Source organism: Halichoeres trimaculatus, unplaced genomic scaffold, assembly GCF_033239565.1.
Source record: "Halichoeres trimaculatus isolate MK-OKI-2021-1 unplaced genomic scaffold, fHalTri1.1 fHalTri1_scaffold_19, whole genome shotgun sequence".
Taxonomy (NCBI): domain Eukaryota; kingdom Metazoa; phylum Chordata; class Actinopteri; order Labriformes; family Labridae; genus Halichoeres; species Halichoeres trimaculatus.
Window position 1 is genome coordinate 19,536,272 of NW_027437197.1, and position 27,343 is coordinate 19,563,614.

At 40.1% G+C, this 27,343-nt stretch overlaps 1 protein-coding gene across 2 annotated transcripts; it reads left to right on the top strand.

The window, feature by feature from the left end:
- The first annotated feature begins 1,540 nt into the window (after positions 1–1,540).
- csrnp3 (cysteine-serine-rich nuclear protein 3) lies at positions 1,541–25,731 on the top strand. Of its 2 annotated transcripts, XM_074695406.1 has the most exons (6): positions 1,541–1,781; positions 2,606–2,648; positions 19,585–19,753; positions 23,403–23,662; positions 23,794–24,090; positions 24,213–25,731. In XM_074695406.1, exons 3-6 carry the CDS (start codon positions 19,591–19,593, stop codon positions 25,344–25,346), a joined length of 1,854 nt encoding a protein of 617 aa, XP_074551507.1. In that variant the 5' UTR covers positions 1,541–1,781; positions 2,606–2,648; positions 19,585–19,590; the 3' UTR covers positions 25,347–25,731. The 2 variants fall into 2 exon arrangements, with proteins under 2 accessions (XP_074551507.1, XP_074551508.1); XM_074695407.1 differs by lacking the exons at positions 1,541–1,781; positions 2,606–2,648 and adding an exon at positions 13,356–13,737.
- Positions 25,732–27,343: the final 1,612 nt, after the last annotated feature.

Sequence of the window (27,343 nt, forward strand, 5' to 3'; positions counted from 1 at the left end):
TTGTTTGCTTTATTTGTTTGTTTTTTTTTAATATTCCCAGAATTTATTTAAGTAGTAATTAGCCTGTCATGTATTTTTTCAATGTTATGCTGTCACAACAATACTATTTTTACCCAAATGCTTTGTTTTCATCATGCATCTATTGTGCAGGTGAGGTGATACTTCATCTCTTCTTTGCTTTCAGTGCAACCTGTTCTCATAATTTCTACACTTCTTTAATTAAGTAATGTAAACAGTATAATCTCCCTCTACTCCTGTGCGTCTTTGCATGACTAACACTCTGTCAGCTTTGTGTATTCACCCACAGTGTGCTCAAACTGAAATTGTCAGAGGTAAAGTGCAAAAATATTTTCAGGATAAGCTCTTTAGCATCACCTGCTGCTCGTTGAGAGAAGCACGGGAACATCCTTCTGCAGCTGTCATTCCTCTCTACAGGATGGAAGTGCATGTACCTGTGATGAAGGTAAATAAAACAGCACCATTACTACATATATTGTATTGTTTTTCTTTTTAAATGAAAATGTCTTTATGGCAAAGGTACATGAGTAAGACAGTTCTTTTAAAATCTGCCATCTTGCTTTCTCTGGTCTTTTTGAATATGTAGAAGAAGTCTAATCAGTCATTTAACCTTTTTTTTTTAAAATTGTTTTGCAAAATTGTTAAAGTTTTCCCTGCTTTAGTATTCTGTTTGTCCGTAGGTTCTGTTTGTTTATTCTTTTATTTTAAATATTAACAATAACAATTCTGGTTGAATTAAGATCTGGTTTGTATCTGCAACACAGACTGTAATTTTAGTGTTTTCCAATTAATCAAATATTCTTCTTTGACATTTTCCCGATGACCACTGACAAAAAAATCCTTTTTAACTTGACCACCCACACTTAGGTTTTTTTTTTTTTTTTTTTTTTGCAAATTTACATGATCCTAGATTTGTTAGTGTGTACTTGCAGAATACTGTAGTGCATAACTCTGGCCACAAGATGGTAGTGTGGTACACAGTTTCTTTTAGTCCAGCCCGGTATTAATAACTTCAATGTGAAGCAGTAATTGCCCACCACGTGACTTGTGTTAAAGAAATACCACAAAATTTACGGTAAATTAGCGACTCCGCTAATGTTGTGTTCAAAGTTAGCTGCCCCAAAGTTTGGCAGGAAAAAGATGTCAAATTTGGGGATAAGTAAATATTAAACAGAAATAAGAACAGGCATAGGTCGACGTTAAAATAATATATTGATATTTCTTTGGTAAATGTCTTATGTTGCTCTTTTTTAGTCTACGAGGGCAGGGAACCCAGTCGGGCAGTTTGTTGGCGATGCTCAACCCACTGATGAAGACTCTTTTCAAATTAACTGCTGCGTATTAAATACTCCTAACCGTTACAAATGTGTTGTAAAGTGGCGTCTAAACCCACCTTGTCTGGCAGCAGGGAGAGCACATGAGTCCACAGTGAGCTCCCACAGAGGCAGCAGCTCTGCGGTTCATTCCTGCTGTACGCACACCGCGGATTGGACGGAGGGAGTCACGTTGTGCGTGGAGCTGTCAGTCAGATGCTGCACCATTGTTCCCCGAGCATCCGGAAGGAGAGCGTGTTACAGCCCCCTGTTAGATGCGACAATAGTGCCGGTTGCTGTTACAGCATCCATGAAGCTGTTTTATTTCTGCTGACTTGAGAACGGAGGAGGATTTCAGCTGAAGAAACCCGTGACATGGTTTAGGGAGAAAGCTGTGAGGTCCATTCAGAGAGGGGCGTCATTGGCTGGATGATAGTAACGAAATGAATGGTAAGTGAGCACAATTGTACATGAAAGGCCGTTTTTTTTTATTTTAAACAAAAATGAAGATGGTTAAACGGGAAAATATACAAGATAAGTGCTTTTGTTGTGATGGTTATTTCTACTCAGAATGCACAAAATTGACATTTTATTATGTATGCCAGCTGCCTTCTTATCTTAAATGTTGGGTTACATCCTTTATAGTCCGTATGTAAAACTCTGCTGTGCTCACTGTATGACACCTTTTGTCAACTTGTGTTTTCTTTATTCCATGTATCACTCCATACTCAGACCTCCTGAGCTTTATACAGCCTCATACACTCAGAATCTAAGAGCTGCAGCATGTTACAGCTCCTGTCCCTTTGTGTATTACTTTTGAGGTCGCACATGTGTGTCATACAGGCTCCAAACTATGTTTAGAGCCAGCTGACTGGTATATGGCCAGCTGGCTGGGAGCCTCTCATGCAGACCACATGGAGCAGAGAGAGTCTGGTTCCCTGCAGAGCCTCCTGCAGAACAGGCAGAGGAGGCAGAGAGTCTGTTCCCCCTCCTGGCTCCCTGGGGAGACCCTCCACCTCCTCCTCCACCACCACCACCACCACCAGCCCCCAGCTATAAAAGGAAATAGAGGCTCACAAAGAGATTTAGATAAGGCGCTGTCAATCAGGCACACATCACTGCTGGAATTGCATGATAAAAACCTGCACCTACTGTTGACAAAAACAAACGCATTAAAAATGTTTACACCCAAAGGGAGCTGGTTAAATAATTTGCAAACAGCTATCTTCAGGAAACATGAAATTCACTCTCCCTTCTCTTTTTTTCCCCAACAGAACCAAGAAGTGTTCCTGCAGTGAAACATATTTTTCTCTAAAGGTAGGACCTCATCTCAGTCCTGCTGTCTGAAATATCAGTCTTCACAGTGCATTATCATATTAAATCCATGTCTGCAAGATAAAAATCTTGCACAACTGTTGCTCTGCTGCCACAAAAGCCCCTCTGATGAGGAGATACGATGTGATGTTGATGCAGACAACAGTGTTTAGTCAATACAGACAGCTGCGCCACTCTCACTGGATTATACCAGAGAGATGCCTCTGATATGAAAATGATGAAATATGGCAGATATTGAGTTTGCTTTATTACATGTTAGATGGTAGCTTTTTGTGTGTAAATGAAGCATCAGTGCTTCAAAGAGGGGACATGTGAGTTTTGATGCTTAGATTTAACAACATGATGCAGTAATTTATGACATCACAGATTTAAATCACATCACCATCCTGTGCTGACTTCTTAAATGTATTTTAGGAATAAAATGTAACACCTCTGCAAAACAGTGCTCTGAAACACAACTATTCCTTTTTTCATTTACATCCCAAGCATGAAGGTGTGTGTTTGTGTGTGTGGGAGAGTTTGTGTGTGTGTATTTGGGGAGTGGGCCCTCTCTTTCTTGAGACAGTTTTTTTTTTTTTTTTTTGCGCCTCATCCATCTGCTCCCTCAGTCTATCAGCGCAGCGTCCTCAGAGGAGCAGAATTTAATTAGTACACGTGGCACAGAGTTAAAGGACATTGAAACATTAAGTAGATGTATTTACTTGTGAAACGCGGCATCATTAAGCTGGCTTATTTGTATAAGTGATTCAGCCATGCTGGTAATACATACTGTAGCACAGATGGCTAAAGCTTGATAACATTGAATGTGCTCCATTAAAGATTCACAAGAAAGGTGTTGTGGTTTAACAGCACCGAGGAGAGGAGAGTCTCTCAGCAGGAGGCTGCTGTGGGTGAATTGACGGCGCACTGAAGGTTCACGTGCAAGGTTCAATCAATTTAGCTTCTTTTTATGTGGGAACTACAAGGAATCTGACCCAGAGGCTCAGGAAGATTTACTCAGGGGTTAAAGGCCAGGTTGTTAACTGATGTTGAAAGGGACGTGCTGAATTTCACTTCACGTTTGGTGAGATATAAAAATAATGTGTTCAAGTTGTAAATATTATTGCTCATTAACAAGGTTATGCAAGAGGTTTTTAATGTGGTACAGCTTGCTCTGCATTTCATAACATATATAAAATCAGTCGTACACACTGCCATACATAAGTACATACATAAGGAAGACTTAACTGCAACAACGTACAACAGAACAGTTCAATGTAAGATAATTATTAACGAGAAAGCACTCATAAAATAACGACTTATGCTCATTGAACTAATATTCTAATGAAAAATAGGATTTAAGTGATGTTTCATTTTTCTTTCAAGTGTATTTTCTTCCTTACTTTTAACTGCAAAGAAAAACATTTCAAGAGATTTAACAAAATTTGTTGTGATAAATCAAATAAGCTAACTGGCCAGTGTTATTAAAATGTCACATTCTCTGATTTCATGAGTTGTCCTCTCCCTTAAACCTATCTGTGTTTTTGTAACCACACATAGGGTCTGTTTGGTGTTTTTAGCTGTTGTATTTTGATGCTTTTTTCACTGTTGGAAAATAGGTGAAATAGAAAACACACATTTATTCTGTTTTTTTTTTCATTAGTTGTGCCGATAAACATTTTCCGTCCAGAGTTAAAACCACGGCGTTAATACCGTCGTGAGGATCTTAGCGTGAACTAATCTGAACCTTTTAGATTACAGAGCAGCTTTGTGTGTCTCAGCAGGGTTCATGGTTCTAATTTAGAAGCTTTTGATGTGACTCTTTTTGTGCGTTTGACTCCTTCCTGGCTGAGCTCTGAGCGCTCATGTTTCAGGATTGTGCTCCCTAGAGATGTTGCCATGACACCTATATGAAATCTTTTCTCTGTTGCCAGTTAATTAAGTGTCACAAAAAAGACGACATATTTTTCTGCTGTAATGAGTTTTATTTGTCAGTACGGGGCAAATGCTTTATATAGCCACGTGGGCATCAGCTGCCAAAGTGATTATATTACATTATACATTATTACTTTCATACCTTTGATGTCACTGTGCATCGATAAGGAGGAGATAATTGGAGGGATTACTGGAGATTATTCCTGCTATTCTCTTCCACCTTTTTATTCTGTTTTTGTATCATATCTCTATTCAAAATGTCAACGTAAAGATGATATTTTAATGTCATGAGATTAAATGAAAGTCACGGGGCTATAGATACAAAAAAGTTACTGTGTTCTTTTTTAATCAAGGTATTGTGTAATGAAGGTAAGTGTGCAGCTTTGATCCTTTTTTATTTCAGCGCAATGAAATAAAATTTCTTATTTAATCAAAACAGCAGAAAGTGTAATTAGCAATGTGCCGCATTAGCCCTTCAAAGTTTGACCCTGTGCAGTCAATTAAAGCTGGTTTCAAAGTTACAACAGACTGTGAAATTAGAACTGAAACCTGTTAACAATAAGGGCTTGTTTCCTGGCTTTTCTAAAAAATTGTATCTTCTTGTTTTCCAAGATGTTAATACAGTACATCCCAAATACTTAGGCGAAAACATAGGTATTGATTAAGAATTCACGCATTGTTTTATCTAAAAACTTAAAGCTCCTGTGCACGTTTTTTTTTTTTTTTGATAGGAAAAAGGCTGAAATAAAAGCAGTCTCTTTATAACCCCTAAAAGCAAACAAGACTACCTGGATCAAAATTGATGACATGTATAGAAATCTTTCACAACAAAAACTACTGAAGAGAAGGGGTAAGGCAGACAGACGTCTAATAAAGAAAATAAGTCATGCAAAAACAGAAACAGATGTTTTTTTTCTTTGTTTTTAAAGATACTGATTAGTTATTGCACAAACTATTGTGGTTTTATCATCGTTGATTCAGTTCACAGGCTTTCACTGCAAAGACAGACTATCCATGGAACTGAAATTTCAAACCAATATTATTGTGGTTGGCATCTTTTCAATAAGGTTTGTCTGCTGGAGAAAATATTACCAATATTATATTTTCCCCAGCGAGAGCACTTTACATCCTTCCAATTCATTATATACTTTTATCACATGCAGAGCTGGCCTACTTCATGAAATTTCCTCAGATAACATTGTGAATGTTTTGCATATTAAACCTGATTCTAGATCTCCACATGATACTAGCTCTATATATAAATGATAAGGCTTGTCTGCAGAATATGAACCCCACATCCCACAGCTTTCCCAGGCTGTGTGAGAGATGAAAGCAGCCCCGTCTCTGAGAAACACTCTGGCAGCTCCTGTTTCTGCCAGCAAACCGGCTTTTGCGAACTTTCAGGTGGCATGGGAAAATATAGTCATAAATAAAATATGGAGGCATGAATAATTTAGGCGAGCATTGTGATTGACATGAGGGTGAGAGGACCTGATTACGCCTGCCGCACTGTGTAACTTGAATTACAGCAAATCAAAACATTAGCCTGAGTGTGGAGCTCGCTGTGTGTACGGCGTATTTTGATCACTGCTTGTGACAACAAAGACGGCTGAGGCGCTGGATGACATGTCTTTTTAAAGATGACGCTTCAGCGCTGAGGCTCTGTGTCATTAAAACAGCAGTAATGGTTTCAGGTTTGAGGTGTTATAGAGAGAACACAGAATCATGCTAGGTGTCGAATCAGTTCACCAACACTACATTCTTATTATTTCCAGTTCTTTCTGCTTTTGGAGGATGTTAAAATTAAATGTTTATAGTGAGACAGAGGAGAAACCGGGGTCACCCTTTGCTCTGGACCCCCCATGGTTAATAAGAAACTCTGCTTCCTCCATTGTTCTGTTAGGAGGAAGAGCAGATCAGTGATTCCCAGCACTGTAGCTGCAGGAGGGAGGCTGCAGCAGGCATCACCAGGCTGCAGCTCCTCCGTGTGCTGAGTGCTGAGCAGTGGGCTGCACTCACTTTCTCCCCCCTCCCTCCCTCCCAACAACCCCCCCCCCTGCCTTCTCCTACCCCCCCTCCTCTTTCATGTGTGTGGAGCAGATCTGTCTGCAGCCTGAGGCGAGTGCAAGTTAACAAATGTACAGAGCGCATGTGAAGGCTCATTTGCATATATCTGCGGATGTCGCTATATTTCTTTAAATGGATTCCTTTGTGTTTGATTGTTGGATGTTTTCTTTTCATTGTGCCTGAGCTGTTCTGTCAGAGCTGGCTGAATGTGGGGGTGACTTTATTTCACAATTAATGATGTTTATTTGCAGATTCTTTCATCTGACCCTCATTGCGACTGAGTAGAAAAGCATACTGCACTGATACTTATTGTCTAAATGCAGATTTTCTCACTGAGCTGCTGCATATTGAGGCATGTTAGAAATATATTACTGGATAAAGCGTGCTGCACCTTTAAAGCCATTTTTGCGTATGAATTTTTAGAATAACAGTGTTCACAGGAGCTCCAAACACTGTTTGTCTGTTGGTTATAATACACGAGCCATTACTCGCTGATTCTAACCATCTATTGCATATATTTCAATTTAGTGTGCAGTCTCTATCTGCTCTCGAGGGAAATCCTGCAAATCACTGTTCATTGTGTTCCCCCTGAACATGGCAGCAGGACGATTAAGGCAGATGGCCCCTGACCTATCAGAAATCAACGTTCCACATGTGGCCTTGTGTGTGTTTGTGTGTGTGTTTTTCTCGGTCGCAGGGATCCTCCACTGACATCATCTGTAGCTGTATAATCATCCAGGCCACAGCTTCTCCTCAGGGGAGTCCAGCTGAGACCTAGCCCCTCTCACTCCCTCTTCCCCTCAATCTATTTATCTCTCCCTTCTCTGCCGAGCTTTCTCTCTCGTTCAAGGTTGCTGTGTACGGCGGAGTGTGACACGAGTGATGGATGCGTTCAGCCTCAGACTATAGCTGCACGGTCCAGAGTCTTTCTTTTTTTTTTTTTTTCTGTCTGTCTCTGTGAGATCTGATCAGTTTGTTTCACTGGAATGCAGCTTCACTCACTCAGACAGCGTTTACAGCTCTGAGAAAAAAAAATCAAATTAAAACAAAGAAAGAATTAATAAAAAGAAAGATCTGCCGTGCCATCTGGGCTGTAGAACTGTGAGCTCCATCACTGTAGAAACACTAGTCGTCTGTGATGCGACCAGCCATATTGAATGGCATAGGCATTTGGCAGACGCAGATACAGCACAAAATTTGCAGTCTATATCAGTATACACCAACCCAACATAGCTCCCTGTTCCCCCACTTATGCACATTTGGCAGTCGATCAAAGGAGAGCCAGGAGAAACTGTGTCTATTTAAAGTCTGATGTAAATAATTAGTCCATACATATATAACTCCACTAATTAGTGACTTACATATGTACAGTGTACCTGAGAGGTTTAATGCTAATGCTGATGGGTATTTCTAAAGTATATGTGTGCAGAATGTTGCTATTAGAAGCATTAAAGCTGCGGTTTGGGGACTAAATTATTACATTCTTACAGTAACACATCTCTATTTTTAAATGTTGTCTTGTTCTTGTTCCAATTCCTCGTGGAGGAAAAAAATCTTTCTCTTAATTTTCTTTTTCCTTGTATTTCAATTAATTATTGAAACTTGTGTGACTTTAATCAGCTGAGCTTGAAGTACTGTACCACTGGCTAATTAGCTCTCACTGTATTAAATGGTGAAATGTAAAAAGCTTACGCCCCTGCTTGCCAGTGTAGTGTCATTCTATGAATTGTGGTTGATGTGAACCATTTGATTGTGGTACAGTAACTACTCTGCATCCTTGCAGAAGCAACAATCTGCAGCATCAGCATAGAGTTTGTGAATTCCTGCAGGTGTAGCAGGTATTATCTTCATCCTCCCTCATCCTCAACATCCCCCCAGCTCGCTTGACCACAATGGGGTCCAGAGCCTTTAGTCGCTCTGCTCCCTGTCTCTGGAACTCCCTCCCCCTCCCCACTGGACATCCATGACATTGACTCACTGACTATTTTCAAATACCACCTCAAAACCCATCTATTCCTCCTGGCCTCCTCACTCTGACTGCCATCAATCTAACATATTTTTTTAATCAATTTATTTAAAATTTTATATCCATTTTTCTTTTTTAACTTTGGTTAAAGCGGTTTTTAACTATGTTTTGCGCGGCATCCGTGGGTCTCTTGAAATTCTATTTATTTATTTACTTAATTATTATTAAATAATAAAATAGCAAAATAATAATAATAATAATAATAATAATAATAATAATAATAATAATAATAATAATAATAATAATGATAATAATAGTAAATGTGATGGTTTGATCCTCTTTTGCCCTGAATGGAGGAAAACTGCCAAAATATGCAGATCTACTCCAAGCAAAGGATGAAATGGTCCAGTACAGAAAGACTTCTCTCTACGTAATATGAAAATCAGCAATGTATGAGAAATTTAAATACTGGGTGCACTGCAGAGCCTGTTGAATGATGCCAGATGGCATTATGATGTGTGTGACAGAGCTTCAGAGTAAAGCTAAAACATGCTGCTGATGGAGACCCCTGGCCCTGGACTTAAACATTTATTGGCTCCATCTGTTTTCCTCTGATATCTGAGCGTACGGTGAGTTAACTGTGCTGGGTGTTGAGGTGGATGATGGCAGTGATGAAGGTGACAAACTGGGTGGGTGCAATGACTCAGTCATCCTTGATTCACTTTAGCTTCTGCTGCCTTCAGAGGTTCTGATTCATAGCCAATGACGCTAAACTGTCTTTGATATGTTGGTCATGGAGCCAGACAGTTCAGAGTAATGATTTAGTGAGATCACAGAGGAGTTTATGTAATTATTGCTGTCAGACTTTGCGCATTTACACCCTCTGGTGGTTCTTTGGTACTAAAGTTGTACTAAACTTTACGTATTGCAGATTTTTGAAAGGCCATCAGGTCAAAGCAAAGACAAGACAAAATAACCCCCTTTTTTTACTTTGTTTATGAGTTGTAAGGAGAAACGAAACACAATGCTTGTTGAACACTTTTAAAGTCAGGTGTAGTTGATACCAATATATCTATATCAACACTTATATTGGTGTCTATATTGGCACTGATGCTGGTATTGGTGTAAGCTTTATGACTGGTACTGCTCTTGGTATCAGCACTGTTGTTGGTATCAGCTTTGTACATTTCCTTGAAATACTTATTAAAGGATGTCTGTCTTTTGGCCACTGCAGTTACATTATGCTATTTTCTTGTCCTTAGCTCCTTGTGATTCATCCAGAGCAGCCAGCTGTAATCTTTGAGCACTCAGCACACTTCCCCTGCCTCTGTGCTCAAACTGCATATTTAAAAGAAGCCATTTCAAAGACAAAAGTCACTGTAGGACCCTTTAAATAATATACTTTCCTCACTACTAACCTACCACTACTTCTACTACTGCTACTGAATGTAAGAGTGTGGCATGATGTGTAGAGAGGCTACTGGGAATGAGGTCGTATTGAAAAAGAAGAAAAATCTTTAGTTGTATTTTACTTAATGAGCTTTTTGTCGTTCATTCATCTTTGACTCTGGCTTAATAAAGTTGTGCAGTGTGCAACGGAGACATCGGGGCTGGAGGAGGAGAGGAAAGCTGTCAGAGTAAGGTTCAGTGAGTTCAGTATGTGGCTGAGGATGCAGGACATTGCAGGGTTGCTTGACCGTCTGTTTTCTTGAGATTGTATTGAAGAAACATCAAGAATTCACTTCACAAAACTTTGAACAAATGATGACACTGCCTGGCATCATGACCACATCAGAGCCATAAACATGTGAATATGGCTTTGGTTACTGACTGCCTGTCTGATATAAACAGTTGCTGTTTGTTCTCATAAAGAGTCATTTGTGTAAGTGAAGCCTGTGAGGCTTTTCGGGCTGTTGAAAAGGTTTAAGGCTGTAAGCTCTCCAGTACCAGGAAGTAAAGGCTCTTTTATGTTGACATACGGTCCAACTGAGTGTAAGAATGACATAATGGCTCTGTGACTGCACAATCACAGCCCCAGCTCACTGTACTGCTGAACTTCCTGGCAGAGGAAGTGTTGGGAGCACATTCACTCATGCATTCACTACAGTGCTGACAACTCTTATTTCCTGTGGATGAGGTAGTAAATGTTAATATTTCCTTGGCTGCTCAGATTTACTGTGCTAATTTTCTGATAAGGGAATGCTAATCCTGTCAATTTTTTAACAGTTTCATGAATATTATGTGCTGTTGTGCAGTTTTTCTCAAGAATTCAACATCTCTGTGTTTTGGTTTATTTTTGCAAATTTTCTGTTTGAGGCTTTACAAAATAATTTACAGCCAATTTTTGATCTTCCACTTTTTTTGTCTTTACAATCCTGTTGAGTTTTTATTTTGTAATATTTGCCCAGCAGTGTAGTAGTAAGGCTGTCAAAACTTGAACCTAGTCAAATCTTTGTGTCGTCAGTCTGTAACAATATCACTGAAACAGAATCTGAGTCAGGTCTCAGTCCAGTCTCCAGTTCCTGAGGCCAGAATCAGAAAGACTTTATCAAACCCAGGGAGAAATTTGGTGTTACCATTGATTTTCACACAAATACAGCAGTAGGAAATAAAACAGAAAAGTGATAATAAAAAAGCAATAAGTAGAAAAATAAAATAAGCACTAAAATAAGAAATAAGTACCAAACAAGATAAAGATATATTAACATTGTGAATGCAACAGGATGAACTGTGTTATACAGATATTACGCTTTGCGCAGGTGTAAAGATATTGCACCATGTAAAGTTAAATAAGCCTCTGATAAACTTCTCACACTGAGTTGAGTCACTGTTACATGGGATGTCTCTTCATCACACAACCTGGATCATTTACTTGGTTGTTATGCAGGTAACTGTCGAAACAATTAAGTCTGAGTACTTCTCACTATCTTCCCATTTCTAATGTACTTAAAGTTATGTGAAAACTCCTGAAAATCAGGACCTAATTGAATTTAAATCTGAGTCTTAGAGACTGCAACACTGCTGGATGGATAAAGTAGAAGTCTTTATGATGATACTTTTCCTATTCTACACTTCCTAACTTACTATAGATACATTTGCTCACATTTTTATGTAAACAACATGCGATCATAACCATTAACCAATATATGTAGTTTTGTTTTCAGCTTTTATGTTGAAATCTGGATTTTGTTTGAGTTGTGGATGCATTTATTACCTGATCTGATTTGACCACAGGCAGCAACCTTAGAAATCGACGTCCAATAAGGAGATGCAGAAAACTGCAGTTCCTCAAGTGTCCACTAGATGCTGGCTCCAAAGGCTAAGGAAAACACATTGGAGTACATAGTAAAATGCCCAATTTCAAAACAGAATCAAATATATTAACTGGAAATAGTTGTGGAGTCTGTACCAATTTTCTTTTTCTTTCTTTTTTCTTTCTATTTTTTTTTTATAGCTAGATACGAATAACCATGGAACTGACAATAAGCTAATCAGTGCATGACAGATGCTAATGATAATATCACAATACAGCAGTTTTGTGTTTAACGGCAAGATGAGCTTGTAACAACCCATGATGACTAAATGACATCTAGAGGACTTAAAAGTAAATGGCAGAATTAATGTCACTGTTTTGTTTTTTGAGTAGGGGAAAAAATCAAAAACCATTATATCTGGATTTTTTGTTTGATAATATCAAAATTGGGATTCTTTGTCAAAAGATTTTTTTTTTTTAATTCAAATTCTTAATTTCAGTCTTTGTTTATAAACTGGGCTGTAAAAAAGTTACCACTTTTCTCCAGCAGAGGGTGAAATGTTTCTCTCTGACTCACATGATATGCATGTTATTGGAAAATATGGCTCCTGGTTTAGACTGTAGACATTATAATCATCATTTAACCTTTATACATAGTCTGGTGCTAAAAAAGCAAACGAAAAATTGCAAAAACCTTAAATATCGAAGAATTGAATTGGCACCCCAAAAATCGTTTTCATACCGCCCCAGCTCTACTATTGACAAATCAGAATATTGATATTTATTTGTTTTTATTTATTCAACCTTAATTTAACCAGATAGAAAACTCATCAAGAACTTGATCTCTTTTGCAAGGATGACCTGCCAAGAGGTCAGCAACACATGTCAAAATAAATGAATAGATAAATAAATAAATTGATCATTGCAGTTATTACACAATAAGATAAAACAAATAATACTTTGGTAGTAGATATGATGTGTTGGGGATATGATACTTGTGATGAACTGATCTTTACTTCATTAACCACTGGCTTCCTCTTGGCTTTTATTTTGTAGTTTTGTACGATTTTATTGTGTTGTTCTTGGCATCAGTCCTTGTAATTGCCCCCTTCTCTCTCCTCTCCCCCTCCCTGCCTCCCTACTTTTCACTCTTTCTCACTTCACCTCTTCGTCATCCTCCCCCTCCCCTTCACCATTCCCATCTGTAGCCCTGTTAACCCCCTCCCCTCCCCTCCCCATTTCCCATTGCCTTGCATCCCCCTTCTTTCCCTCCTCTTTTTTAATTCTCCAACATTCCGTCTTCCTCCCTCCTCTCTCAACCCCCATACATACCTCTGCCCCCTCCTCTTCCTCGCCCCCTTCCCTTCCCCTGCTAGTGTTGGTAAAAATATCTGCAGACAGCAGGAGCAGAGGCACGCCTGACTCTCCCTCTCCTCTCTCTCAGACATCCCACCCATGTGATCTCACAGGCTGCCTCTGCTCTGCTCCACTCTCTGCTCCAGTCAGGCTCCTGCCTTTCAGCCGGCTGCAGCTAATGAGCCTTTGTGTGGCCAAAGAGAGGAGAGAAACAGAGAGGGAGAGGAGCGCAGTGACAGACAGGGGGGGTTTAAGTGAGGAAGACTGCCGACTTGCAACAATAAAAGCATATGTGCAGCTAGAGCTGGAAAATTACAAGCCTCTCTCACACTCCTGCACCTTTTTTTTCCCATGAAGCTAAGGGGTCGCTGCATGTCAGTGGACCGAGACCAACTGGAGACCTCTTCATTCATCATGTCTCACCTTTTTCTTTGAATAGCCACATTTTATTTCACTGTGTGGCTGTGCTGCTGTGAGAAGAGGTGAAAGGAGTCACAGGCTGCCAGTGGATACAGGTCAGTTGTTCCTGTGAGGGCCGGCACACACACACACACACACACACACACACACACACACACACACACACACACACACACACACACACACACTCAGGAGTGTAATGTGGACATTGCAGGACTGATGTGTCATGACTCGCTCCAGATGCCATAGGCTTGTTGGCATCACTTTGCATGAGTGTTTGGAGCCCCGTGTTGTCACATCAGCTCACTGTGATTGTGGGAAACCTCGTGAATGACGAGGTGAAAAATAATTGTGAGCGAGTGCTACTGATTAGGAAGAAAAAAAAAGAGTTGGTTTGTGTGTATGCACAGAGAATCAAACACAGGGAGGGGCTTTCCAAGCTGCCTTTTGCTGCATTATTTTCTCTGGGATTTTTCTCCTGGTACTGTTACATAGTGCACGCTGCCCGGCCATGATTAGTGGAAAGGCAACAGAGAAGACAAAGAGAGAGCTGTTGGAGAGGAGCAACAACCTCTGGTTTTTATTTAGCTGTGATGAAAGAGGTTCACCCCAGATTACCCGCAGCTCTGTGCCTCATGATGTCATGCCCATCTAGAGACAAGAATTTGGCTTTTCATGTTGTCATTAGAGAGAAAACGAATCAAGCAGAAATGCATTAATCCAAGACTGTAAATAAAACAACACTTAACAGTTTCTTGAGGTGTATAAACTGTGACACATTTTCCTCTGGCACTGGCTCCTAATTCTGAAGATCTCATATAGGCAGTATGTAACACACTGTCATATGGGAAAGCACTGGTTGTGAAAGTACATTAGAATCTCCATGGAAACCATTTTTGGTATCAAGGCCCTGTGCAGCATCAGCTGAGGGCTAAGCATACAAACTGGTTTCCAACAATGGTTTCTAATTAGAACCTCTGTGAGGAACAGAATAAAATTGCATAGATCATTTCTGCTGAAAATTTTCACCCATGCTGTTTCCATGTAGCTGACGGTAATTTAAGGATTAAATATGCATCTGTGCTGTTCAGACTTGAGAAAACCAATCTCTATTAATCAAGACGTTTTACCCACTGACTGTGAGTTGTGTCTGTGACATCACATATTTGTTTCTGTTGCTGAGTGTTGAAGTCAGTTGTCGTTGGGGCTCTTTTTAAAATACGCAACTCAATCTAGCTCTGTTTCAGACCCCAAACATTTTTTAAACAAGGCGGTAAACATATTTCAGTTTGCTGTAAAAATCAGCTTTATGGGCTTAATGCTTGTGGTTCCAGGTGTTTCTGCAGCCAGCCTCAAGTGGAATCTAAAAGAACTGCAGTTTTTAGCACTTAGATCATGGGCTTGACCCACAGTCTGTATATAGAGTGGACAGCGTGGCTCCACCATTTACCATTTTATGGTTTTGAAGCCAAAATTCCTCCGTCACAGGCTCCACCATTGGTAGCCGTCCTGCGGCCAGAGTCTGCGCAGTATAGTCTAATCTGATCTCTTCTTGGCTCTCCCTCCCTCAAAATACTTTACAATCCCTCAAAAAAAATGCACAAGTACCGCAGCTGTCAATTATCGTTTAAAGTGATGTAAAGCCTCGTTTTTAACCTCTTATAACTAATGAAAATGAAATTTTTGAGGACTTGAATACAAGGCAGTCAAATAATGTCTTCAAATCCACACAACAATCAGATGTGAGAAACATTTCTACAAGGTGTATTAATTTTTTAAAGTTTGACCACAGCCCATCTGGAATGACTGGGGAGATGGAATTTTTTTTACCTTTACTGCAGCCAGCCACCAGGGGGAGCAGCTTTTGTGGCGGCCTCACTTCGAGCCGACCAAGATGACGTCCTCTTCTTTTTTTTTACAATCTATGGTTTTACCACTTGCTTTCATTGCCAGGTCTATTAAAAATAGTCAGTGTTAATATACTTGTGGAGTTATTTTCAAGGAATCTAAATTCACACTTGTTGTTTCTTCTGTGGAATTAATAGTTCAGAAGCCAAGGTCTTTGATTGAAAGTATGACAGAGGTAGCCTACCTTATAGCTTTGGAGCTTGACCAAATGAATCTTTGTAGAAAATGTTTTATTTTTCTCTTTTAATCCTATAGAGCCGAGTGGCGCACCTGCGCTTTGATTTGTGTATTAAGTTTTAATTGACAGTTTTAACCTGATAACATAGATCAATCATTCTTTATGCATCTAAAAACTGGAGTTACAGTCCCATGTTATATTTTCAACATGTCCCATAGCGCTATTTCCTTCACATACCTTACTATGCCGAATACACATCATTCGTTTTTTTACATTTACATATTTGAGGAAAACAGCCATGACATTTCTGTATTTAGTAAACTATGTGTAACATTTCATTTTTTGTGGTTTATTGCACCCTTGAGCAATTGGACATCAGTCAATACATTTTATTAAAGTTTGGGATAGAAGGTTTGTATTGGTGTATAGCAAAAATTATATGCAAAAATGACATTACAGCATGTAAAAGTGTAAAGATATGCTCTGCCAGACTTGGTATGGAAGGTCATAAATGGTTAATGTATTGTCTTAATAGTGATAAATAATTGTATTTTTGCGTGTGAGTTGATTTTAAAAATACTTAAAAACCTTTTTTCTCAATAATGATCTGTCTGATATGTAGCTTTGAGTAGTGGTTGATATTTGACATGGTTTGAGTATTGGTATTCAATGTCCATTTAATACTCACTGATAAAGAATGGACCAGATAATGGAGGCAAAAACAGCAATGGTTGAGTTTTTGCTTGCTCTAACCAACACTCTTTGGGAGCATCACACTGGGGGCTCCCACACACCAAACAAATACTGCTTCTGGGTGCATAAACTTCTAACACATATCAATACTTGTACAGACACTGTTACCTAAAGAAGAGATAAAGACTCTGGTTGTGGTTTTGGTACAGATAGTGTAACAGATACCACACTGGTTGCAATGCTTGTATTTGTACAGAGACTTGCTTTGTCACTGTTTCCTGTATTGATGCTATTACAGATAGTTTTGATAGATATAGATTCTGGTACCTGTACAGATACTTGTTACCAATACTGGTGCTTGTATGGTTCCTTTTATCAGATGCTGGTTTAAGTGTAGCTCTTTTAGATTGCAGGCTTTTCTGTCAGCCAGCTCAGTTATTGCCTGACAGGAACTGAAGGATGGTAAGGCTTTGCTCTTACATGTTTCACTTCTAAATTAACACATTAGTTCTTTCTTAAAATAAATCTCTTCGGTGAACTCACCCTGACAGGCTCCTCTCTCCTCCACATCCTCTCAGACGGAGGATGCCTCACATTCCTCAGTTGTAGGTAGAGTTATTGACTCTGGAGCTCCTCCAAACGCTGCCGGTGCCATGTCACTGCACTGAACAAGCACAGCCTCCTGGGAACAATGACCCCCGCTGGCAGGCAGCTCTCCTCCTCCCTGGGTTGCACCTCTATTTCTCTCACTCTCTGGCAGCGCGTCTCTCAGGCAGCATTTGCATCTGTAATGACTCGATAGCAGAGCTCAGCTGAAACACACTGTGACTGTCTGTGAATGGAAACTCCCCCACAAGCTGCTCTGGCAGATAGACAGAGCGGGACTGGGTGAAGATGCATGCCGTCTTTACTGATTCCAGTTTTCAGGAGTGAAAGCAGAGAGGGAAAAGCTGCCAGTCATAGCAGTCCTTGCTGTGTTGTTTGGCTTATTTTAAACTGTGACACGACGTTCCAGCTACTGCAGAGAAAAAAAAGATCAACAGCCAAACATGGTAAAGTACATTTCAATCACGTCTGCTCTATAAAGAGTGATTAAAATTAAATAAATCCTGCAATATTACAACCTATTACACAGTGAGGAATAACAGCTGGATATTACTCAAAGGGAGAATCAAAATAAAACATTGTTTGGTACTGAGGATGCAGAGCTCCAGTGTAAAGCTGATTAGTTTTAGTGAAGCTGACTGATGAGCTTGTTCTTGTTTATTTGTCTAATTGCATCATCAGTCAGAGGAAGTTAATGGGCCCTCAATTGACACTGAAGTGGTCTGTAACACTTAGAAAACAACAGTCTCTGTAAGCGCAGCAGCTAAAAACATTTACTTGCACCTACACAGGAAGACAAAAATAGTGCTTGGTTTCTTCGTTTTTTTCTGCAATGTAATGCAATAAAGATGCTTTTTATTGCACCATTTAATGGTAATTTTAACAAGTCAATAAAATCTATGAGGAAACCTTAGTTTTTATACCCACAGTGCTTTGAAATACTTAATTATAGGCTTTCCTTATTGCAGAGTACAACTCACTGTCGTAGTAAAGCTTTGTTATTCCTCTTTAAAGCACCACCTGAAGCCTTCCCTAACATTTTCCTTTTTTTCTGTCAGAGCATCTGACCGAACAGAAGATCATTAAAGACCTACAGGATGTCACTCATTATGCTATCTGCAACAGAAACAACTATTCCTCCTCTGGCACTGTAGTATAAGATACTATATTATAGGAATGCACAGAATTGTGCGCTGACATGTATGCATGCAAAAATATGATGCAACTTTGCCTTCTGTATGCCTGAATCTGCAGCATGGTTAGGGATGGGAATTGATAAGATTTTGTCAATACCGATGCCCTTATCAATTCTGCTTTACGATCTGATTCTTTATCAATTCCCTTATCAATTCCTGTTGTGAATTTTCTTGGTTCAAATAGTAGCTTTACAGGTTTTCTGTGTCAACAACATTTAATTGAGTTTATACTGTAAGTGAATAAAATGTGATTGGTCCCAGAGTCTGGATATTTCTAGGTATAATTATACAGAAACAGGTAAAAATTGCACACAATGTGACGCTGACGTACTGTGTTGACACATATTAATAAATCAAGTAGGCCATCTAGTGTCTCAAAGTGGTTATAGCAATGGTTTAAGTTATTTGAAGCTTTCCGTAGTTTTGAAGTCAGCCATGAGCCTTTCAGTTGCCTGTTAGCTTTTGACATTTGAGATTCTCAGTATTTTTGTACTAAGGGTTGATGTGATATGTTTCTGTGATGAAAGTTGAAATTCTATTATGAACTGATGTATGCTAACTGCTAGCATATCAATGCAGTTTCTCATATACGTTAGCATCAAGCTTGCACTATTTTGTTATTTTGGTAAATAAGGTGATGTATACCATTTCAAATGTACTGAATATGAATCTCCCGAGAGAGAGTAATGTACATGTCTTAATGAAGTCAGCTCTTCAGTAAAACTTCAAGCTGAAAATCCTGAATCAGAGTTTTCTTGGGAAATGTTATCAAACTGCTAAGCGAAAATAGCTGCAGCAGACTAGTCGACGTAAGGCCCGGCGGCTCCGGCACAATGTAAAGAATTAATAAGGGAATCGTTAAGCACAAAGGCTAATGAATTCAATGGATTGAGACATTTCTTTTCGATTCTCATCCCTAAGCATGGTATTGGGATTGGATTTTCCTCTAAGATGCCATTTGTTACATTTTTAAATTGAGGAGACTTTTTTAAATGCAGCATATCAGGCTGGCCAGTTTGGTCCAGTCTGTTTTTTCTTTTCTCTCCAGCCGCTCAATCAGAGACAGAGGAATAAACTTCCTGTAAGGCAGATGTAGTATGTAATTAGCAGCTCTCCCCTTCCATCTCAGCTCCTTTGTGCCAAGGTGATCAATTGCCCAGGGAGCGCCTGGAAGCTGGGATAGCGCCGGAAGAGATTGTGTGTGTTTGTGTGTGCGTGTGTGTGTGTGAAGGGAGGAGGAAGGGTGGAGAGTCTGGGTCTCATTGCTAATTGAGTGTACCGAGGATTATGAAGGCCCCTTAACTGGATATTAAATAATGTGTGGCCCTTCTCTCCCTCTCTCTGCTGTCTTTCTGTTTCAGGTGCAGATGCAGCAGGCCATGAGTGGAATACTGAAGAGGAAATTTGAGGAGGTGGAAGCCTCCTCCTCCCCGTGCTCTTCCTTGCGGGAGTCTGATGATGAGGTCTCCTGCAGCGAGAGCGGGGACAGCAGCGACAGTGTCAACCCCTCTGCCTCGGGCCCCTTCACCCGTGAGTGCCTTGTGTCATTTAAATTTGTGCACCGTGAGGCTAACATGTGTTATTGACAGGAAGATTAATGTCATCATCTCATGTCAGGGCAAACAAAGCTTAAGTGCTGAGAGGGATTTCTAATCATGATGGGAATAGGATTCAGAGGGAGGAGAGTTTTGTAGTTCCAGCTCAATGCAGGTGAAAGAAAGAAAAGAGATATGCACGTCTGATGATAAGAGAGTGTTTGGTATGAGCGGTAAAGAGGAGAGGAAAGGAGAGAAAATGAGAAAGGAAGAGGAGAGAAATGGAGTGCTCAGGCAGCCTCACTGGAACAGCACAGTGCACGGATGCAGCCAGATAAATGAGGTGATGCAGTCTCAAGCTGTGTTTGTGCAACACGGTTGACTCTGCACATGTAAATGTGAAGCTCTCTAAGAGCACTACATTATTAGTGGATGAGGGGCAGGAGTATAAATACTTCATCAATAACTGCTGTATAATAACAACATTTTCTCTCATTCAGAGAGCTGTTGTCCCCAGGCTAATGTAATGCCGTCAAATGTCAGGACTAACAATGGCAAGAAATCACTTTATGTCAATTAAATAAAAAAAGAAAAGCAGAAAATCCTCACATCAGTTTTAAAAACCATCAAATTCGCACAGGTTCCTGCATCATTACAAAATGATAAGGCCTTGGAGTTAGCCTCATTACACAGCATAGTGGGTAGTGAGAGTAAATTTTGTTTAAAATCATGACTTTAAATGTTTGTACAATAAAAAAGATGATGCTTTCTAGATTTAAAGAAAAAGCGTTCAAAGAAACTCAAATCAAAAAGAATATATCTAAATCAAGCATTACTGAAAATTCTGTTACAGCATATTAAAGAAGGAGGCAGATCTTCAGTTGCATGTTTTAGAACAAGAATCCTTCAATGAGCTCTTTAAGTTAATGCAACTTCAGATATAGAGGAAGCACACAGTATGTGAATTATGCAAGTTTGCAGAAACAGAGGAGTATTTTTTTTAATCATATGGTCTGTATTTGTAGGAGAACTTTCAAAAATGAAATGTTGCTCAAATTTCTGAAGGTTATTTTTTCATTGCACTGCTTATGAGTTTGACTTTTGCTTTTAGATCACTAAAAAAACTACAGGATGTTTTATATTTTAGGTAGTCTGTGATGGATGTTTTACTCTTGGTTTGTTGTCATTACTTTTATACAATCATGTATGCTTTTATTGTTTCCATAATCAATTCCTCCTGTGAATTTTCTGTGTACATAAAGTAGCCAGTACAGGTTTTCTATGTCAACATTTAATCCTGTTTATTACTTCCGCCAAGGAGGTTATGTTTTTGGAAGAGTTTGTCTGTGGACAACATAACTCAAAAAGTAACAATCAAATCTTAATGAAATTTTCAGGAAATGTTCAAAATTGAATAAGGAAGAAGTGATTAAATTTTGGAGGTGATCTGGATCACCGCCTGGATGCAGGACTTTTTTAAAGGATTCTTTATCATTGTGAGATAGGGCCGTTTTCACCATATGTGTATATAACTCCACCATAAATGGTCGGATTGCTTTGCAATACAATACAAGACAAGGTCACCAAAATTTCTGACAGATGTAAAAGTATGATCCAGATCCTGGAAATATTCTCGATACTAAAACCTGATCACAATATGCTTGGTGGAGGTCTGCATTCTGAGTGTTTTTCTAGTTAGTAAATAAATATAACAAGACTCTCTTGGTATTTAATGCCGTGCGTCAACAAATTTTTTGACATTGCCATCTTTGCGTTGTTAGCGCCCTTTCGGTGAATGAAGTTGAGCTTTCAAGTGCTTTGATCTCTCTGCCATTGTCTTGGAAATTGAATATTGAGCATAATCGACATTTTGCACGTCATGCAACACCAACGTAAAGTCTGGCTGCTCTGGCGTAAGGAAATTGTCAAGCATAAAGGCTAATGATGTTGATGGGTTTAACCATTTGTAATCAATTCTTAACAGGAACCAGTCATAGATACCCATTCCTATGCAAGACAAATTTACCCATTGATTTGATCCATCCCTGCATTTTGCTTGAGGGAATATTGGTCGGAATATAAATCTAGCAGCTGAGTGTTGGTTTACTAAAATGTTCCACAGTTTTCAGTAGGATATTCAACCTATGATTCTGTGAACAGAGGTCTGCTACTTTACAGCTCCACTATACTCCTTGACTCAAGTGGACTCTGTATTAAAGAATGGAGTCTAGATTAGGGTTACGACCATCAAAATGCTGGTCTCCTCTGCAGGCTCATGAGGACCCTGGTATCATCACAGATAAACAGCACAGAGCACACATGAATCTTAATTTGTCAGAGCTGAGATCGAATGTGGGTGAGATGGATGATACAGTTGCTGGTTATGAATCATTTCAAAAGCATCCACAAAAACTTGGAGCCAGAAATTCTCAATGATGTTTTTCTTGGAGAACAAAAGAAAGAAGTTTTGTTTGGATGTGCTCCATGTAACAGCAAGAGCTAAAAATCAAAAGCAAAACCAGCGCTTGAATTTTCTGTTTTGATGATGCACTATTTTCTATCTGAAGGACATGCCGATGAGTGACAGGCCCCCCTCCCTGCATAGGGAGACATAAGTAGGGTGCTGCGTCCCTGGAGGCTCAGCTTGGCCTCTGTGTCAGCTGCAGATGCTGGTAGCTAACAGCAACACCGTGAAGACTGCTCTCCTGTAAAGTGCCATGTGCACATACAGACAGTGATCGACTGTTTCGGTGGAGAGATGGAACAATTAAGCCCTAAGTGCTTTTACATCCTGTGCTGTTGTGTTAGGGAGAGAAGGAAAACATCTGTAATGTGTTTGTTTTAGTGTGAGAAGCAGTCAGGTTTGAATCTGCGAGTGGAAAAAGGCAAAAAGGAACGCTCGCTGATTATAACGTTGCTGTGAAAAATACCTGTGAGATGCTTTAATGCACTCTGTCAAAAAAAAAAGCTGATCGCATAAACCTTAGCATCTGCTAACTGTTTTGACACTTAAACAAGCTGTTTGCATTTCAGTTTGTAGATAATGAAAGTCAGCTCAGTCTGACAGCTCTGCCTCTCTAATGAAATGCATTGTCCCTCCTGCGTGCGATGGTGGAGAGCTGCTGGAACCAGATGGTTTCTATTTGTCCTGTCTTTCTGATACGCAGTGAATGCTGGGAACACTGCCTCTGTGAACCAGCGCTCTTCATCTCCGGGGCCAGGCAGAGGCAGGGGGATTATTTATGCTCCACCGTTGCCCTCCTCTCCACTTTGCCCCTCCCTCCTGTCGAGCTCTCCTTAAAAAGACACGCCGAGGACTCGCATGCCAAGAGGAAGCAGGGAGATGTGATGAAATCCCTCCCTGCAAAGCTGTGCCGAGATATAGGAGCTCTGTGCAAAGCTGGCAAGAAAGAAGTCGTCATATTTCAGACATTTGAGGACAATACCCTCAGCTCGTCTGCCCCACATTGAGCCATAAAAACGTTACATCATAACCCTGCTTTACAAGAGTACACTCCTACATCAAAAAAAAGTGTGTAAATGATAAATAATTGACTAGGAAGACTCTTAGTTCCCAGTTCTTCCACATTAGATTAATGAAGCAGGATGAAAGCCCATTTTCCATTTTCCCATTTTCTCTGCAGCCAGCTCAATTCTGAAGAGAGAGAAACGCCTTCGGACACGGAGGGTGCATTTTGAGAATGTGACAGTGTACTACTTCAGCCGGCGGCAGGGCTTCACCAGCGTGCCCAGCCAGGGAGGTAGCACGCTGGGCATGTCCAACAGGCACAGCTGGATCAGGCAGTATTCCCTAGGTGAGTTTGCCCTGGAGCAAGAGAGGATCCACAGAGATATGCTCAGAGATCACCTGAAGGAGGAGAAACTCAACTCAATCAAACTCAAGGTAAGTATCCTTTACGAGTAGTTTTCAGGCCTCAAATATGCAAGAGTGTGAAAGGAATGTGGTCTGAGAGATTCTCCACTCCGACAGTGGCTCTTTTTTAAGAAATTCCTTGAATGTGTCCTTCTTTTCAGCTGACTAAGAATGGCACGGTGGAGTCTGAAGAGGCCAACACGCTCACAGCAGAGGACATCTCAGACGATGACATCGATCTGGACAACACCGAGGTAGACGAGTACTTCTTCCTGCAGCCGCTTACCACTAAAAAGCGACGGGCACTGCTGCGCTCCTCCGGGGTAAAGAAGATTGACGTGGAGGAGAAACACGAACTGCGGGCCATCAGGATGTCCAGAGAGGACTGTGGCTGTGATTGTAGAGTCTTCTGTGACCCAGAGACCTGTGCCTGCAGCATCGCTGAGATCAAGTGCCAGGTAAAGTCGACCACACAAATATCTTCTGTTTAACACTAAGGGATGCAGAGATAAATACCCATTTATGAAAAAATGGAGGTACATCTTGTTTGAAAATGTGTTGAATATGATCCTGTCTTTAGGTGGACCGTATGTCGTTTCCATGTGGCTGCAGCAAAGAAGGGTGCAGCAATTCAACAGGGAGAGTGGAGTTTAACCCAATCCGTGTTCGAACCCATTTCTTGCACACCATTATGAAGCTGGAACTGGAAAAGAGTCGTGAGCAGCAGCAGGTTCCCCCCACCAACGGTTACCACGCAGAAAACAACGACCTGGGAAGTGGAAACTCTCTGGTCCAGTCCCAGCAAAGGTTGGAGTACTCTCTGTCGGACACTGTCCCACAAACAGCTGCTATGCACCTGCAAGCCCAAGACGATATGGAGGAGCCTCTAGATGAAGAGGAAGATGAGGAAGATGATGAGGATGATGAGGAGGAGGAGGAGGAGGAAGAGGAGAACGAAGACGAGGAGGAGGAGGAAGAGGATAGCAGTAGTGTTTGTAGCGCGCTATCCGACTCCAGCACACAGAGCTTAGCAAACAGCGACTCTGAGGATGAAGAGGATGAGGAGGAGGATGAAGAGAAGTCTGAGAACTTGGCGAACCAATCAGTGACTCATACTGAGGTGGTCCCGCTGTCTTCTGGGCTGTGCTATAGTGATGTGACGCATGAGAATCACATTAACGGAAACACTTATTTAATGAACTCCTCCTCAGCTGAGTACTACCAGCTGGGAAGCTCCAACGGTCAAACCAGCCAACCCAGTGAACCCTACGGGGAAGCCTTAGCATTCCAGGATCCCAACAACACGACCAACAGTGGCATCCCACAAGGACCGTTCAACATGTCAGCCGAACAGTACACAGACTACCCTAATCAGGCTGAGCAACAGTACACTAATGCTAACGCTAACCACCATTTCAGTCTGACCAACAGTGCCCCCACTACGCCACTGGCCTGCTTCACGACTGATACAGAGAAGAAAGTGTCCAAAGTGTCATTTGTGGAGCAGCCTGAAAACCAGAACCAGACCCAGTTTCAGAACTACCTGAACAATAACACACAGGGTTCATTCAGCAGCCACAGCTCGTGCTTGGCAGCCGAACAGCAACAGCAAGAGTCCAGTATTAATAACGGCCATTCAGACCTAACCTTACTAGCAAACAACGCTAAGAACCTTCCTTTACCAGACCATTGCCCCGAGGTCACAGCAGTTTAGTGGACCTCACCTTTCAAAGTGTTCTTGCATTATTATGTCTTAACTTGAGCCTGACCAAGTGGCACTTCAAGGGAACATAATCATGGCCTTTTTGCATTATTTGACCTTAAATTTCAAAGCAGTTGACACCACTGTAGAACATTGACATCTGTTACTAAAAAGCCACTTATTGTATTCAAACAGTAGCCATTTTCCTTTGACATAGTACGAGGGACGAGAAGCTTAAGTGCTGATATAATATTGTAGAGCTGTGTCCTGGGTTGTTAACAGAATAAACAAAGTGACAAATTGCTGCCATGTCCTTGTGTCAAGATCTAACAAATCTAAAAGTAAATGAACCGTTAATATCCTCATGGACATAGGAGTGTTTTATAAAAAAAAATTAGCTATCCAGCTATATAGCTAGTTACCAGTAAATTCTGCTAGCTGATAATAAATAAATAAAGCTAGCTAACAATAATGTTTGCTTGCTAACAAGTATCTTAGCAACAGGGTGATCAAATTCTTACATTAGCAGTTGGCTCGCAATAGATGTCCAGTTTTCTTTAATGCTGTTTTAACTTCAATTCCCCTCCAGAATTTCAAAGTATAATTCATGTTTTTGCTTCTGATCCCATAGGAGGTGAAATATATCAAATTTCCTTCATTTATTAGCGTTAAACCCTGATACACAGCAATACAACATTAAAACAGTGGTTAAGCTTCTTGAATCAAGTGCGTCGTCAGAGGAAAGAAGCTACTCTGTGAATATATTGCTTTGCAATGGAACTGTAATGTAGGAAATACCTGCTCCTTAAAGTTTTGTTCACCACAGTGTGTGCTAAACTGATATATCAAACACATCACAACCGTTTCCAAACATCAGTTATGTCATGCTGTGCAATGTATCTTGTAATCTCAGATGTAAAGTTCTAGTTTTAAGCAGATATTGTACCGTAGATGGAACTTTTCTATGTCTACTGTGTGTCATATGTGCAAAAAAAGTTTATTGTTAGCTAATTTATTGTTTCTTAATTATGTGTATACTTATATATTGTAAATGTTTTGATAATAAGCATGCTGTTTTGGGGAATCTCAGTGACATTTAGGGGGAAATACTTGCCATTGTTTTATATGAAAATGTGTTGTATACATAATGTACATTTCTGTTCTTTCGGTCACTATTATATGCTTTTCTATGATTTTGAAAAGCATGAGAAAGCCTGAATTCTTATTTGTATGTTTGTAATACAAAGTCATAAGATAGCATAAAATGTTAGAGATCAATTCACAGTCTTTTGCACTTCTGTGTCGAGGGTCCAGTGGCATGCAGTTGGTTAAAGCTGATTAATACTTGAACAAAGAAAAAAACAAAAGGTCCCTCGCGTGTTTTTTCTCCTCAACTATTCACTGTTAAAAGTCCACAGTTTGCCATAGGGTTTCAAGCCTATAATGTATACAGGGATTATGATGTAGTAGCACTTTGACATATCTCCAAAAGTATAATGATGCTGCTCTATGATTTCTCATAAACACCAGAACACTATCTTTATCACTGAATTAGTCTAATTAGCTTAATTTAAAAAGCATCCATAGCCGATATCCATCAAAGACAAATTATCGGCTCTAATATGTCAGTTTATCATAAATACATCGGTTATTGGAGTCCTGCTTCAAGCTGCGTGAGCTACATTCCTCTCTTGAATAACCAAGATGTTTATTTGTGTGGATCCAATAAAGATGTTGATTTGTTCTACTGATGTGCAATAGCCTGAGGCTTTTCAATAGGCATTCCCTTTTGGAGAAAATCCTCAATGAAGCAGGCTAAGATTCCTTTAATTGACTGTCAAGGTACTTAAAAGACTATTTTCTGAATATTGACTGTGACACATTTTAACCAAGTGTGAATGGAGGGAAAAAATGTTCAAGGTTGACAATCAAAGACTATTGACAAATGTGGTTCATATCAGATATTAACACTTAAAATATGGTTCCTGAGCCTATAATGAGCTATTCAA